Genomic DNA, 14,202 nt, shown 5'->3' on the forward strand with positions numbered 1-14,202 from the left:
ATGCTTTGCATGGTATAGAGCCGAGCTTGTTGTTTACACCTAGCCATAGATTGATGGGAGTTATTTGAATTGAGGTGCATTATTATCTGTTTGCACAATTAGCAGATTGCTTGATATTGCTGATTATATATTATATGTACCGTATGAATAAATGTGTAAGGCTTATTGATCAAACGTCCTTAGCACTTTTGACCTTTTTTTTCTTTTTTCTTTTTTTTTTTTTAATAAATTATGATATGTACCAGATTCAACTTCTATAAGTATATTTCTTTCATGTAATTGGCAAGAGTCCATGAGCTAGTGATGTATGGGATAAACATTCCTATCAGAAGGGGGCAAAGTTTCCCAAACCTCAAATGCCTATTAATACACCTCACTCATACCTCAGTTTTACAAACTTTGCCTCCTTAGAAGGTGGTGAATCATGATGTGCTTGATTTCTTCTCTGAAAGGCGCTTCTAAGCATATTAAAGCCCAGTTCCTCTCTAAGTACAGTGTTTGAGGCATGTGAAGGGAGTATTGCCTGATGATACCATGTTTTCGCCTATGGGAAGTCTATTCTAGGGCTCTCTGTAAATTCGGTCGTGAGGATTCATCTGCTGCCTCCCTTTACAGATCGATATTATACTCCTCTACCATTACCTCTGCTGATATGTTTCAGTACTGGTTTGGCTGTCTGCTATATGTGGATGGGTGTCTTACACAGTAAGTATATACTTTTAATATATATTATATAAGACACACTCCGCTATGGATTGGGCACTTTTTAAGTAAAGTTGTTATATATTGAACCTGCCTCTGATGGTTACCATAGGATTTGAGTTGCCTAAACAGGTATTTAACAAAGCTAAGTATGCATGTTGTAATTAAGCTGATCAAAATTATTCAGCTCTATTATGTGGCTCTTGTTTAACAAATTGTTAAATATATCAGAGTACAAATACACACTGTTATTCCATCTAAGTCTAAATGTACATAGCGTTACTGCAGAAATGTAAGATTTTATAGCTTTGGAGAAGGCAGTGACTGCTATTTTGCCTTCAAATAATTTGCAACATTTTCCTAAACTTAGTGAATTAAGTTCTGACTTTCAGCATACCGACGTATCCTCTACTGATGGGGTCTCCTTTGATTCAGAGGGTGCCACGTCAGAGGCTGATATAGACAAATCATCTTTTTTAATTTGAGTTAGAATATATTCGTTCTCTCTTAAAGGAAGTTTTGTTTAATTTGGGTATTGAGGAGTCTAAATCTCCTGATGATAAAGCTATTGTCTAAATTCTGTATTTAAGACTACTGTTATTACTCCTGAAGTATTTCCTATTCCTGACTCTATCTCTAATGTGATTGCTAAAGAATGGTCTAAGCGTGGTACCTCTCTTAACCCTTCTAGTTTTAAGAAATTGTATCCTTTACCTGTAGCCAAGGATCCTTTAGATAGGAAGCTTGAATCTTATCCAAGAAGGGCATATTTACCTTCTGGCTATATTCTTAGACCTGTTATATCTATGGCTGATGTTGCTGCTGCTTCTACTTTTTGGTTGGATAGTTTAGCACAGCAGTTGTCTTCAGATTCTGAATTATCTGTAATTGAGAATAGGGTTTTAAATAATTTCCTAGGCAGAAGCTTATTGCAGTCTGCTGTTCTTATTCTAGGACTTAATAACTGGAATGCGTGTTTTATTTTATTTTTTTCCAGCTTATTTTTTTCTGCCTGGAAGAGTGGTCGTTTCATTGTTATGTTATATCAGATTATAGATCTTTGGGTTCACCATATATTTCTGATGGCTTCCCGTTAATTCTTAATTTTCCTGTATACTGTATAAGGTCCAGTGATCATTGAACTGTGTTTGTGGATGCTTTGGTAGTTCAGTGGTTATTCTGGCTAGCCTATACCAGTATTTTTTTTCCCCTCCCCTGGTCATTCATCCCAGGATGATTTTCAAGCTTTGGCAGGAAGAGCTTTGGTGTTTCTATTTGCTCCTGCATTATTTGGTATGTGGCTTTGGTTCTGATGTCCAGTTCCTTTGTATCCAGAACTTCTATTTTTATTTGAAATATTTTTTATTGATATTTAAACAATACAAAAGAATAAACAAGACCTTCACATAAAACGTGGCATCTTAATGACAGACATTTCAGTGAGACCAATTTTAGTAGACAGTAACTCAGACTTCCTAAAAGCAATTAAGACCTTTACGTTTGTATCGCTATATAAATGGAAATAATTGTTTGTTTACTCCTTAAATAACAGCCTGGGGAACCTAAGTGGGGTAAGGACACACCCACGTTCCCATCTTAACCGAGAAATTAATGTAGGTCTTGAATACAAAGGGAGTACAGAAAAAGAGTTTGGAAAATCAAAGGGGGAAGAGACGAAGCTAAGAGGGAGAGAAGAAGAATAAGGAAAGAGTGCCTCCCAACCAGGACACACCCAGTGGAATTTCCAACAATATGGATAATATAATGATTAATCAACGGATGTATAAAGGCATATGAGATCTCTGCTATATGGGGTCTAATGTCAATTCAAATAGTATTATATGGATTCATGTGTGATCCAGTAAAACCAGACTTTGTGAAAAGCTTTGAGTGTCTTGTAGAATTGCTGCCTGTGCAGACATATTTGAAATAAATATGATTAATTGATTAATGTCTTTATTGAATTGCCTTAAGCGTACATTCAATAGAGCTTGGCTCATCGACAGCTGAATGGGGCTAGCTAGTATCCTACTTAAAAGGAGTGAAAATTTATTCCAGATTAGCATAGAGTAAGAGCAGTCCCACCACATATGTTTGTATGTGCCTTCAACCTCACAACCCCTGTAACAAAGTTTGGACACCCCTTTTAATGGAATTAGAGGTGATAATTGGGGCGAGATACCATCTAAAGATTGTTTTAAGGCATGTCTGCACTTAACAGGCCTTTACTCGCATTAAATATTAAGTTATTCAAGTCGGAAATATCAATTTCTGTATTGAGGTCGGCCTCCCATTTAAGCTGAAGGCTTGTTTTAGTGATTTGTGTGGAAGATTGAATTAGTTGGTATAATTGTTAAATAGTTTTTCTGGGTCTGGATGAGGAGCTACAAATTATTTCTAAGGGAGTGTGTATGTGTGGCCAGTCATTGAAGGTAGGTATTTTTGTATGATGGAGGATATCTGAAGATATAAAAACCAATGTAATTTGGAAGGAGACAGTCTATCCTGAAGTTGTGTGTGTGTCATTAATTTGCCTTTGTCTACTAGGTCAGCAATCCTATAAAGACCTCTATTTTCCCACTTCTGTATTTCTGGGATTTGTTCTGAAGGTATGATTACCTTTAGGGGGGTCTTGAGTGATCTGTTAGGGATAATTTTGAGAGATGAAACGAGAGTGGACCAAGTCTTGAGCATGTAATCTGTAATTGGGAATTTAAGTTTTTGGGTTTGAGCTCTATGTGGGTCCCACAGAGCCAGCTCTTGAGGATATAGTTTGTTTGTCTGACTCCAACGTGGTCCATCTTATCTTATCTTCCATTTTGTTAAGGAGAGTAGTTTGGGCTAACCTAGCTGCTTGGAAGTAGTGTCTAAGATTTGGTGCGCCCATGCCTCCCAGTTGCCGATGTCTCATAAATATTGATTTAGGAATTCTGGCTTTTTTAGTCCCTCTTATAAAATTATTAATGCAAGCTTGGAGATTGTCTAGATCACAATTCGTGATGCCTATCGGTAGGGACCAAAATAAGTATAAAATCTTTGGCAACACAGACATTTTGATCGCAGATAGACGTCCAAACCAAGAAAACAGAACTTTTTTTTTAAGGTCCTTTTTTCTATTAGAATTTTACCAATCTCGCCTTGATGACATGGAGATAGAATCAGAAATCCACTTTCTTTCAACTATTCATTTAGTTACTGGTTTTCTTATTCAGGCTTGTAAGTCTGTGACTAGGGGAATTGTTATTTAAAGGTCTGGAAGGCCTTTATTTCTTGGCATTCTTTTTGAAATTCTAGATATCCTGTGAAAATAGCAAGAAAGTTTGGATAAGGGTTATCCACCTGTTCTTTGAAGGATCAGATTTCTGTCCTTTTTTTTTTTTTATGGTTCGTAAGAAGACTGCTAATCTTTTTGACATTCATGATTTAGTCCTTGCCTGGCCTAGAATTAAGCCTGTTCTTATGTAATTTTTCCTCTTTGGTAACTTAATCTGGACTTAAGAATTTTGCAGGTTCCTCCTTTTGGGCCTATGCATCAGGTGGATATTAAGATATTAAACTTCTTTCTGGAAGTTTTTTGTTTAATTTAGCTATTTCTCCTGTTTCTGCTCTTTATTAAGTTTCTTCTTATTTTGGATAAGGTTATGTTTTCTGACAATACAAGTTGGGACATTGTTGATCCTCCTTTATGGCTTAATCCTTAGAATTACTCGAGTAGTCTGTGTTCATTTTGCTGGTTCTATGCTGTACAGAAAATGTATTTCTTTGGCAATTTGGTTGTAGTTTTCATTGGTTACATATTACATTTTCAAAATTAACACACAGATATTAGAGGCATCACATCAAATATCAAGACTAATTTATAAAAAGACCAATTTATAAAAATACTGACAGGTCATAATCCTTATTCATTCCCATTTATATTAGAGAATTTAAATAGAAAATCCAAAAAGTTTCTCTCTGTTTGAGATATTGCTCTCTATTGCGCCCCCCCCGTCTAAAAGGAGAAACATGTTCTATTATTTGTAACATTAGCTCCATGTTTTGCTTGCATAAAATGTGTAGCTACAGGGGATTTAAATTTTTTCTCCTAATACTAGACTTATGCTCGGTTATCCTATCCCTAACTTTACATGTCATTTCCCCAATGTAAATAAGCCCACATGGGCATTTAAGCAGATAAATAACATAATCAGTATTACATGTAAAAATATCTTTTATCCAAAATTTGCGACCTGTCTGAGGATGTACAAAAACTGGTGCCTTTATGCTGTTAGTTTGAGCAACCCAAGCAGGGATAACCGCCCACATTTTTTTCAGATATATATATCTGCCTATTCTTCTTGACCAAGCCAACGTCCGCTTTAACTAAAGTATCTCTCAACATCATCCCTATTTTGTAGGCGGGCATTGGAAAGTTCTGAAACTCCAATATATTGGGATTACAATCTTTCAATATATACCAATGTCTTTGAATGATCCTTTGAATTTGAAAACTCAATTCATTATACCTAGAGACAAATACTAGCCTCTCATTTTTCTTCTCTTTTAATCTTGTTTTTTTGTGGGGTTTAAGCAAAGTTTCTCTTGGAATCTCAAGTATTTTTTTTTTTTTTTTATCTCTTTTTCAATCAATTCTCCACTATATCCTCTTTCCAAGAAGAGACTATCCATCTCCATGAGGTTTTGGGTAAAGGTTTGTCATTCTGCCCTCAAAACAAATGTGACTTTCTTTCATGTAATTAGCAAGAGTCCATGAGCTAGTGACGTATGGGATATACATTCCTACCAGGAGGGGCAAAGTTTCCCAAACCTCAAAATGCCTATAAATACACCCCTCACCACACCCACAAATCAGTTTTACAAACTTTGCCTCCCATGGAGGTGGTGAAGTAAGTTTGTGCTAGATTCTTCGTTGATATGCGCTTCGCAGCAGGCTGGAGCCCGGTTTTCCTCTGTGTGCAGTGAATGTCAGAGGGATGTGAAGAGAGTATTGCCTATTTGAATTCAATGATCTCCTTCTACGGGGTCTATTTCATAGGTTCTCTGTTATCGGTCGTAGAGATTCATCTCTTACCTCCCTTTTCAGATTGACGATATACTCTTATATATAACATTACCTCTACTGATTCTCGTTTCAGTACTGGTTTGGCTTTCTACTACATGTAGATGAGTGTCCTGGGGTAAGTAAGTCTTATTTTTGTGACACTCTAAGCTATGGTTGGGCACTTTTATATAAAGTTCTAAATATGTGTTTAAACATTTATTTGCCTTGATTCAGGATGTTCAACATTCCTTATTTCAGACAGTCAGTTTCATTATTTGGGATAATGCATTTGAATAATCAATTTTTTCTTACCTTAAAATTTGACTTTTTCTCCTGTGGGCTGTTAGGCTCGCGGGGGCTGAAAATGCTTCATTTTATTGCGTCATTCTTGGCGCAAACATTTTCTTTGTTATTTCCGGCATCATACTTGTCGCCGGAAGTTGCGTAATTTTTTTGACGTTTTTGCGCCAAAGATGTCGGCGTTACCGGATGTGGCGTCATTTTTGGCGCTTAAAGCATTTAGGCGCCAAATAATGTGGGCGTCTCTTTTGGCGCTAAAAAATATGGGCGTCCTTATTGTCTCCACATTATTTAAGTCTCATTGTTTATTTGCTTCTGGTTGCTAGAAGCTTGTTCGTTGGCATTTTTTCCCATTCCTGAAACTGTCTTTTTAAGGAATTTGATCAATTTTGCTTTATATGTTGTTTTTTCTATTACATATTGCAAGATGTCTCAGATTGACCCTGAATCAGAAGATACTTCTGGAAAATTGCTGCCTGATGCTGGATCTACCAAAGTTAAGTGTATTTGTTGTAAACTTGTGGTATCTGTTCCTCCGGCTGTTGTTTGTAATGAATGTCATGACAAACTTGTTAATGCAGATAATATTTCCTTTAGTAATGTTCCATTACCCTCTTTTAAAACTTCTCATTTTTCAGATGAATTTTTAAATGAACATCATCATTCTAATTCTGATAATGATTCCTCTGGTTCAGAGGATTCTGTTTCAGAGGTTGATACTGATAAATCTTCATATTTATTTAAAATGGAATTTATTCGTTCTTTGCTTAAAGAAGTCTTAATTGCATTAGAAATAGAGGAATCTGGTCCTCCTGATACTAAATCTAAACGTTTGAATACGGTTTTTAAATCTCCTGTAGTTATTCCAGAGGTTTTTCCCGTCCCTGATGCTATTTCTGAAGTAATTTCCAGGGAATGGAATAATTTGGGTAATTCATTTACTCCTAAACGGTTTAAGCAAATATATCCTGTGCCATCTGACAGATTAGAGTTTTGGGACAAAATCCCTAAGGTTGATGGGGCTATCTCTACTCTTGCTAAACGTACTACTATTCCTACGGCAGATAGTACTTCCTTTAAGGATCCTTTAGATAGGAAAATTGAATCCTTTCTAAGAAAAGCTTACTTATGTTCAGGTAATCTTCTTAGACCTGCTATATCTTTAGCGGATGTTGCTTCAGCTTCAACTTTCTGGTTGGAAGCTTTAGCGCAACAAGTAACAGATCATAATTCCCATAGCATTGTTAATCTTCTTCAACATGCTAATAATTTTATTTGTGATGCCATCTTTGATATCATTAGGGTTGATGTCAGGTATATGTCTTTAGCTATTTTAGCTAGAAGAGCTTTATGACTTAAAACTTGGAATGCTGATATGTCTTCTAAGTCAACTTTGCTTTCCCTTTCTTTCCAGGGTAATAAATTATTTGGTTCACAGTTGGATTCTATTATTTCAACTGTTACTGGGGGGAAAGGAACTTTTTTACCACAGGATAAAAAAATCTAAAGGTAAATTTAGGTCTACTAATCGTTTTCGTTCCTTTTGTCACAATAAGGAACAAAAGCCTGATCCTTCCCCTACAGGAGCGGTATCAGTTTGGAAACCATCTCCAGTCTGGAATAAATCCAAGCCTTTTAGAAAGCCAAAGCCAGCTCCCAAGTCAACATGAAGGTGCGGCCCTCATTCCAGCCCAGCTGGTAGGGGGCAGATTACGATTTTTCAAAGAAATTTGGATCAATTCGATTCACAATCTTTGGATCCAGAACATTATTTTACTAGGGTACAGAATAGGCTTCAAGATAAGGCCTCCTGCAAGAAGATTTTTTCTTTCCCGTGTCCCAGTAAATCCAGTGAAGGCTCAAGCATTTCTGAAATGTGTTTCAGATCTAGAGTTGGCTGGAGTAATTATGCCAGTTCCAGTTCTGGACCAGGGGCTGGGGATTTACTCAAATCTCTTCATTGTACCAAAGAAGGAGAATTCCTTCAGGCCAGTTCTGGATTTAAAAATATTGAATTGTTATGTAAGGATACCAACATTCAAAATGGTAACTATAAGGACTATTCTGCCTTTTGTTCAGCAAGGGCATTATATGTCCACAATAGATTTACAAGATGCATATCTGCATATTCCGATTCATCCAGATCACTATCAGTTTCTGAGATTCTCTTTCCTAGACAAGCATTACCAGTTTGTGGCTCTGCCGTTTGGCCTAGCAACAGCTCCAAGGATTTTTACAAAGGTTCTCGGTGCCCTTCTATCTGTAATCAGAGAACAGGGTATTGTGGTATTTCCTTATTTGGACGATATCTTGGTACTTGCTCAGTCTTCACATTTAGCAGAATCTCATACGATTCGACTTGTATTGTTTCTTCGAGAACATGGTTGGAGGATCAATTTACCAAAGAGTTTGTTGATTCCTCAGACAAGGGTAACCTTTTTAGGTTTCCAGATAGATTCAGTGTCCATGACTCTGTCTCTGACGGACAAGAGACGTCTGAAATTGGTTTCAGCTTGTCAACCTTCAGTCTCAATCATTCCCTTCGGTAGCCTTATGCATGGAAATTCTAGGTCTTATGACTGCTGCATCGGACGCGATCCCCTTTGCTCGTTTTCACATGCGACCTCTTCAGCTCTGTATGCTGAACCAGTGGTGCAGGGATTATACAAAGATATCTCAATTAATATCTTTAAAACCGATTGTACGACACTCTGACGTGGTGGACAGACCACCATCGTTTAGTTCAGGGGGCTTCTTTTGTTCTTCCGACCTGGACTGTGATTTCAACAGATGCAAGTCTGACAGGTTGGGGAGCTGTTTGGGGGTCTCTGACAGCACAAGGGGTTTGGGAATCTCAGGAGGCGAGATTACCAATCAATATTTTGGAACTTTTTTGCAATTTTCAGAGCTCTTCAGTCGTGGCCTCTTCTAAAGTGAGTCGTTCATTTGTTTTCAGACGGACAATGTCACAAACGTGGCATATGTCAATCATCAAGGAGGGACTCACAGTCCTCTGGCTATGAAAGAAGTATCTCGAATACTGGTATGGGCGGAATCCAGCTCCTGTCTAGTTTCTGCGGTTCATATCCCAGGTATAGACAATTGGGAAGCGGATTATCTCAGTCGCCAAACGTTACATCCGGGCGAATGGTCTCTTCACCCAGAGGTATTTCTTCAGATTGTTCAAATGTGGGGACTTCCAGAAATAGATCTGATGGCTTCTCATCTAAACAAGAAACTTCCCAGGTATCTGTCCAGATCCAGGGATCCTCAGGCGGAAGCAGTGGATGCATTGTCACTTCCTTGGAAGTATCATCCTGCCTATATCTTTCTGCCTCTTGTTCTTCTTCCAAGAGTGATTTCCAAGATTCTAAAGGAGCGTTTGTTTGTTCTGCTGGTGGCTCCAGCATGGCCTCACAGGTTTTGGTATGCAGATCTTGTCCAGATGGCTACTTGCCAACCGTGGACTCTTCCGTTAAGACCAGACCTTCTATCGCAAGGTCCTTTTTTCCATCAGGATCTCAAATCCTTAAATTTGAAGGTATGGAGATTGAACGCTTGATTCTCAGTCATAGAGGTTTCTCTGACTCCGTAATTAATACTATGTTACAGGCTCGTAAATCTGTATCTAGGAAGATATATTATCGAGTCTGGAAGACTTGCATTTATTGGTGTTCTTCTCATCATTTTTCTTGGCATTCTTTTAGAATTCCTAGAATTTTACAGTTTCTTCAGGATGGTTTGGATAAAGGTTTGTCTGCAAGTTCCTTGAAAGGACAAATCTCTGCTCTTTCTGTTCTTTTTCACAGAAAGATTGCTAGTCTTCCTGATATTCATTGTTTTGTACAGGCTTTGGTTCGTATAAAACCTGTTATTAAGTCAATTTCTCCTCCTTGGAGTTTGAATTTGGTTCTGGGGGCTCTTCAAGCTCCTCCGTTTGAACCTATGCATTCGCTGGATATTAAATTACTTTCTTGGAAAGTTTTGTTTCTTTTGGCCATCTCTTCTGCTAGAAGAGTTTCTGAATTATCTGCTCTTTCTTGTGAGTCTCCTTTTCTGATTTTTCATCAGGATAAGGCGGTGTTGCGAACTTCATTTAAATTTTTACCTAAGGTTGTGAATTCTAACAACATTAGTAGAGAAATTGTGGTTCCTTCCTTGTGTCCTAATCCTAAGAATTCTAAGGAAAGATCGTTGCATTCTTTGGATGTAGTTAGAGCTTTGAAATATTATGTTGAAGCTACTAAAGATTTCCGAAAGACTTCTAGTCTATTTGTTATCTTTTCTGGTTCTAGTAAAGGTCAGAAGGCTTCTGCCATTTCCTTGGCATCTTGGTTAAAGTCTTTGATTCATCATGCTCATGTTGAGTCGGGTAGAACTCCGCCTCAAAGGATTACAGCTCATTCGACTAGGTCAGTCTCTACTTCCTGGGCATTTAAGAATGAAGCTTCGGTTGATCAGATTTGCAAAGCAGCAACTTGGTCTTCTTTGCATACTTTTACTAAATTCTACCATTTTGATGTTTTTTCTTCTTCTGAAGCAGTTTTTGGTAGAAAAGTACTTCAGGCAGCTGTTTCAGTTTGATTCTTCTGCTTATAATTTCAGTTTTTTTCATTATAAGATTTAAACTTTGTTTTGGGTGTGGATTATTTTCAGCGGAATTGGCTGTGTTTATTTTATCCCTCCCTCTCTAGTGACTCTTGCGTGGAAGATCCACATCTTGGGTATTCATTATCCCATACGTCACTAGCTCATGGACTCTTGCTAATTACATGAAAGAAAACATAATTTATGTAAGAACTTACCTGATAAATTCATTTCTTTCATATTAGCAAGAGTCCATGAGGCCCACCCTTTTTGTGGTGGTTATGATTTTTTTGTATAAAGCACAATTATTCCAATTCCTTATTTTTTATGCTTTCGCACTTTTTTCTTATCACCCCACTTCTTGGCTTTTCGTTAAACTGATTTGTGGGTGTGGTGAGGGGTGTATTTATAGGCATTTTGAGGTTTGGGAAACTTTGCCCCTCCTGGTAGGAATGTATATCCCATACGTCACTAGCTCATGTACTCTTGCTAATATGAAAGAAATGAATTTATCAGGTAAGTTCTTACATAAATTGTTTTTTCCAATTAGATCAGGAACTTTATAGTTTCTTTAGAAACATTAAATTGAAATCTTTCTTTTCCCTTAGAAATGATGAAAGCAATGTATTGGTATGCAATCATTCCAAAGAAATGTCTAATATTGGTGGCTTATTGAAACTAAATACATTACAATTGAAAGTAAAGAAAAAGTTTATTCCCCAATATTATAAGAGCATTGATACTTTTATGCCGTTAGTATTTTTTTTTTTACGTAATTTATTACTATCAAAGTATACCAACACAGGAGTTAACTTTAGACAGAAAGTGTCCAATGTTTCTAGAAAGGAAAGGGATAATTTGTTGAAAATTAAAAATAACCAGATTGTGATAAAATCGGCCGATAAGGGAGGAGCCACAGTAGTTCAAAGTAAGGAATATTATGTTTCTGAGATTAATCGCCAACTATCTGATAGAGATGTGTACCAGCCAATTAATTTGAGAGATACTGTAGTTAAAGCGGACATTGGCTCGGTCATGAAGAATAGACAGAGATATAGATCAGAAAAAAATGTGAGCAAGATGTAGTTTAGATCCCACCCTTTGTTATTACTCGTGGATGCCACTGCTTGGGTATTAGTTCCCAGGAGTAATGGATTTCTTACATAATGCTGGTGAGAGTCCACGATACCCTAACCGGTTTTGTTTTTAGTTGTTTTTTTTTTCCCCTTCTTTGCGCACATCTTTTTTTATTTTCCCCCCTGCTCCTATTTTGTTGTCTCTAATTACTTTTCCTTTCTCTTTGTGCTCTGCTTTACGTTAGACTGAGGTACTGTTGATGTGGGAGGGTTTTTATACAGTTCTTGGGGTTTGCAAATCTTTGCATCCTCTAGTGGTAATGAAGAGTAATTCCCAGGAGTAATGGATCGTGGACTCTCACCACCATGAAAGAAATTAAAGGAATATGAAACCCCCAAAAAAATCTTTCATGATATAGAAAGAGTATGCAATTTTAAAGAACTTTTTTAATTCACTTCTATTATCTAATTTGCTTCATTGTCTTGATATCCTTTACTGAAAAGCCTATCTAGATAGGCTCAGTAGTTGCAGATTGGTGGCTGCACATAGATGCCTCATGGGATTGGCTCACCCATGTGCATTGATAGTTCTTCAACAAAGGATATCTGAAGAATGAAACAAATTAGATAATAAAAGTAAATTGGAATGTTCAAAATTGTATTCTCTATCTGAATCATGGAAGAAACTTTTTAGTTTAGTGTCCCTTTAATTTATCAGGTAAGCATAAATTATTGGGGGGGGGGGGGGTATTACTTGTGAACTAATTGCTCAGGCTAAAATGAAATGTTTATTTTATTCTTGAAGGCATAGTTTGGTAAGAAGGTCTTGCTGTCAGTGTTTCCTCACATATGTTTTGCATTCTTTTTGTACTAGCCTCATAGTAAGTAATATATCATAAAAGAACTAAATGTTTGCTTGCCACAAACTTGTTTTCGACATGGTGCCAAAGTATCTAAATTGGCCTACCTAGGTAAACATTTTTATTTTTTAATCACATGGTCTTTTTTTTTTAATCATATTTATTTACAGTTCTATTTCTCCTCTCCATATATGTGAACGAATACTAGCATATAGGGGAGGGCATATAGAGGAATAAGAGGTGTTCTGAAGAAGTGTGGGAAGTATATGCTAACTCTAATACAAACATATATTGTTTAGGATATTCATTTTTAGATGTATAAATTGATTTATTATATTAGTTTTTATAACTTTTTGAATAGTTTCCACACCATATAAATCCTATCCTTAAAGTTTATAAATAAACTTCTTGTAAAGTAGCCTTAAGTTGCACCAGCAAGTAAATACCCCTGTACTGCAGTGTGCCCCACATTACCAATCTTTACAATGTATGTGTTTACTGCAATAGATCAGTTATACTAATTCAGTGGCGTGTTCTGAGTATGAGCGGTCTGTATTTTAGTCTAATGGTTTCTTTTTTATTTTCTTAGGAAACACCAACCAAAGATCTTGGCACCCGAACCTTGGATACAAACAACCATGTTCCAGGCCGCCACAGCCCTGCGTCACCATCTGGTCCAGGTTACCTTCATAGAATTACAAACTCTGAGAGCTCCACTGATGAAGAAGGCAAGAAAAAAAACATTCAGCAGAAAGTGTTTAAACTTATATTGGTTTAATGTAGGCAATATTGGTCTTTCTGTGGGTATCAGTGTTCTCTTCCACTCCCTGTAAGCCATCAAGTGTGATAAAAAAGTGTGATCTGATTCTTTATGGAAATTGTATTAAAAAAAATAGTTTAGCTTTTTCTGTTTAATTGTTGCCAGTTCCCTGACTGATTCTTCCCACTCTCTGCCATTTATTATGGAACCAGTTGAAATAGGCTAGTGGCTTCTAAACTTACCCAGATATGCTAAAACCAAACTGAATACTTCTTACCAGTCATGTTTTCTAGGGTTCCGCTGCCTCTATGGTTGTGTATAAGCTTATCCATCATATACCTTGGTTTCATTTCTGCCCAGTAACTACAAACTCATCTCTATCGAAATGCATGTAGAGGCGATATGAGCAACCATTTAGCTCTATTAATCATGTTAAAGTTGAAATGACACTCGGTGACGCTATAGAACTATAAAGTTATTGTTCTGAAATTTGTTTTACTATCTGCAGGACTTTGTGAACTGCTTATTATATGAGTAGAAATATGTTTTTCAGCAGCCATTTTAAATCTTGGGGAAAAAAAAATGAAAATGCACAAAATGAATTTAAGAATTTTCACTATTTCTTTATAGGTGGCGGCTTTGAATGGGATGATGATTTCTCCTCTCCTGAGCCTTCATATTTAGCCAAACCTACAAGTCTAATCAGTCAAAAACTTTCTCTAAATCCTTCAAAATACTTCTCGCCGCCTCCTCCCTCCAGGAGTCCTGAGCAAAACTGGACAAATTCTTCTTACTCCAGATTCTCCATTTCACCTGCAAATATAGCAAGCTTCTCCCTTACTCATTTAACCGACTCTGATATAGAACAAGGAG

The 14,202-nt window shown here is 36.9% G+C and overlaps 1 protein-coding gene across 1 annotated transcript in view; it reads left to right on the forward strand.

Annotated features, from left to right (window-relative positions):
* Nucleotides 1-14,202, forward strand: part of LMTK2 (lemur tyrosine kinase 2) — a gene marked incomplete at its 3' end in the record, with an annotated part of 424,271 nt that extends 410,069 nt beyond the window's left edge. The window contains 2 exon segments of the mRNA XM_053694835.1: nt 13,159-13,297; nt 13,960-14,202. Of these exon segments, the coding sequence (XP_053550810.1) occupies nt 13,159-13,297; nt 13,960-14,202 (382 nt within the window).

This window comes from Bombina bombina, chromosome 11 (assembly GCF_027579735.1).
Source record: "Bombina bombina isolate aBomBom1 chromosome 11, aBomBom1.pri, whole genome shotgun sequence".
In the NCBI taxonomy this organism is placed as follows: domain Eukaryota; kingdom Metazoa; phylum Chordata; class Amphibia; order Anura; family Bombinatoridae; genus Bombina; species Bombina bombina.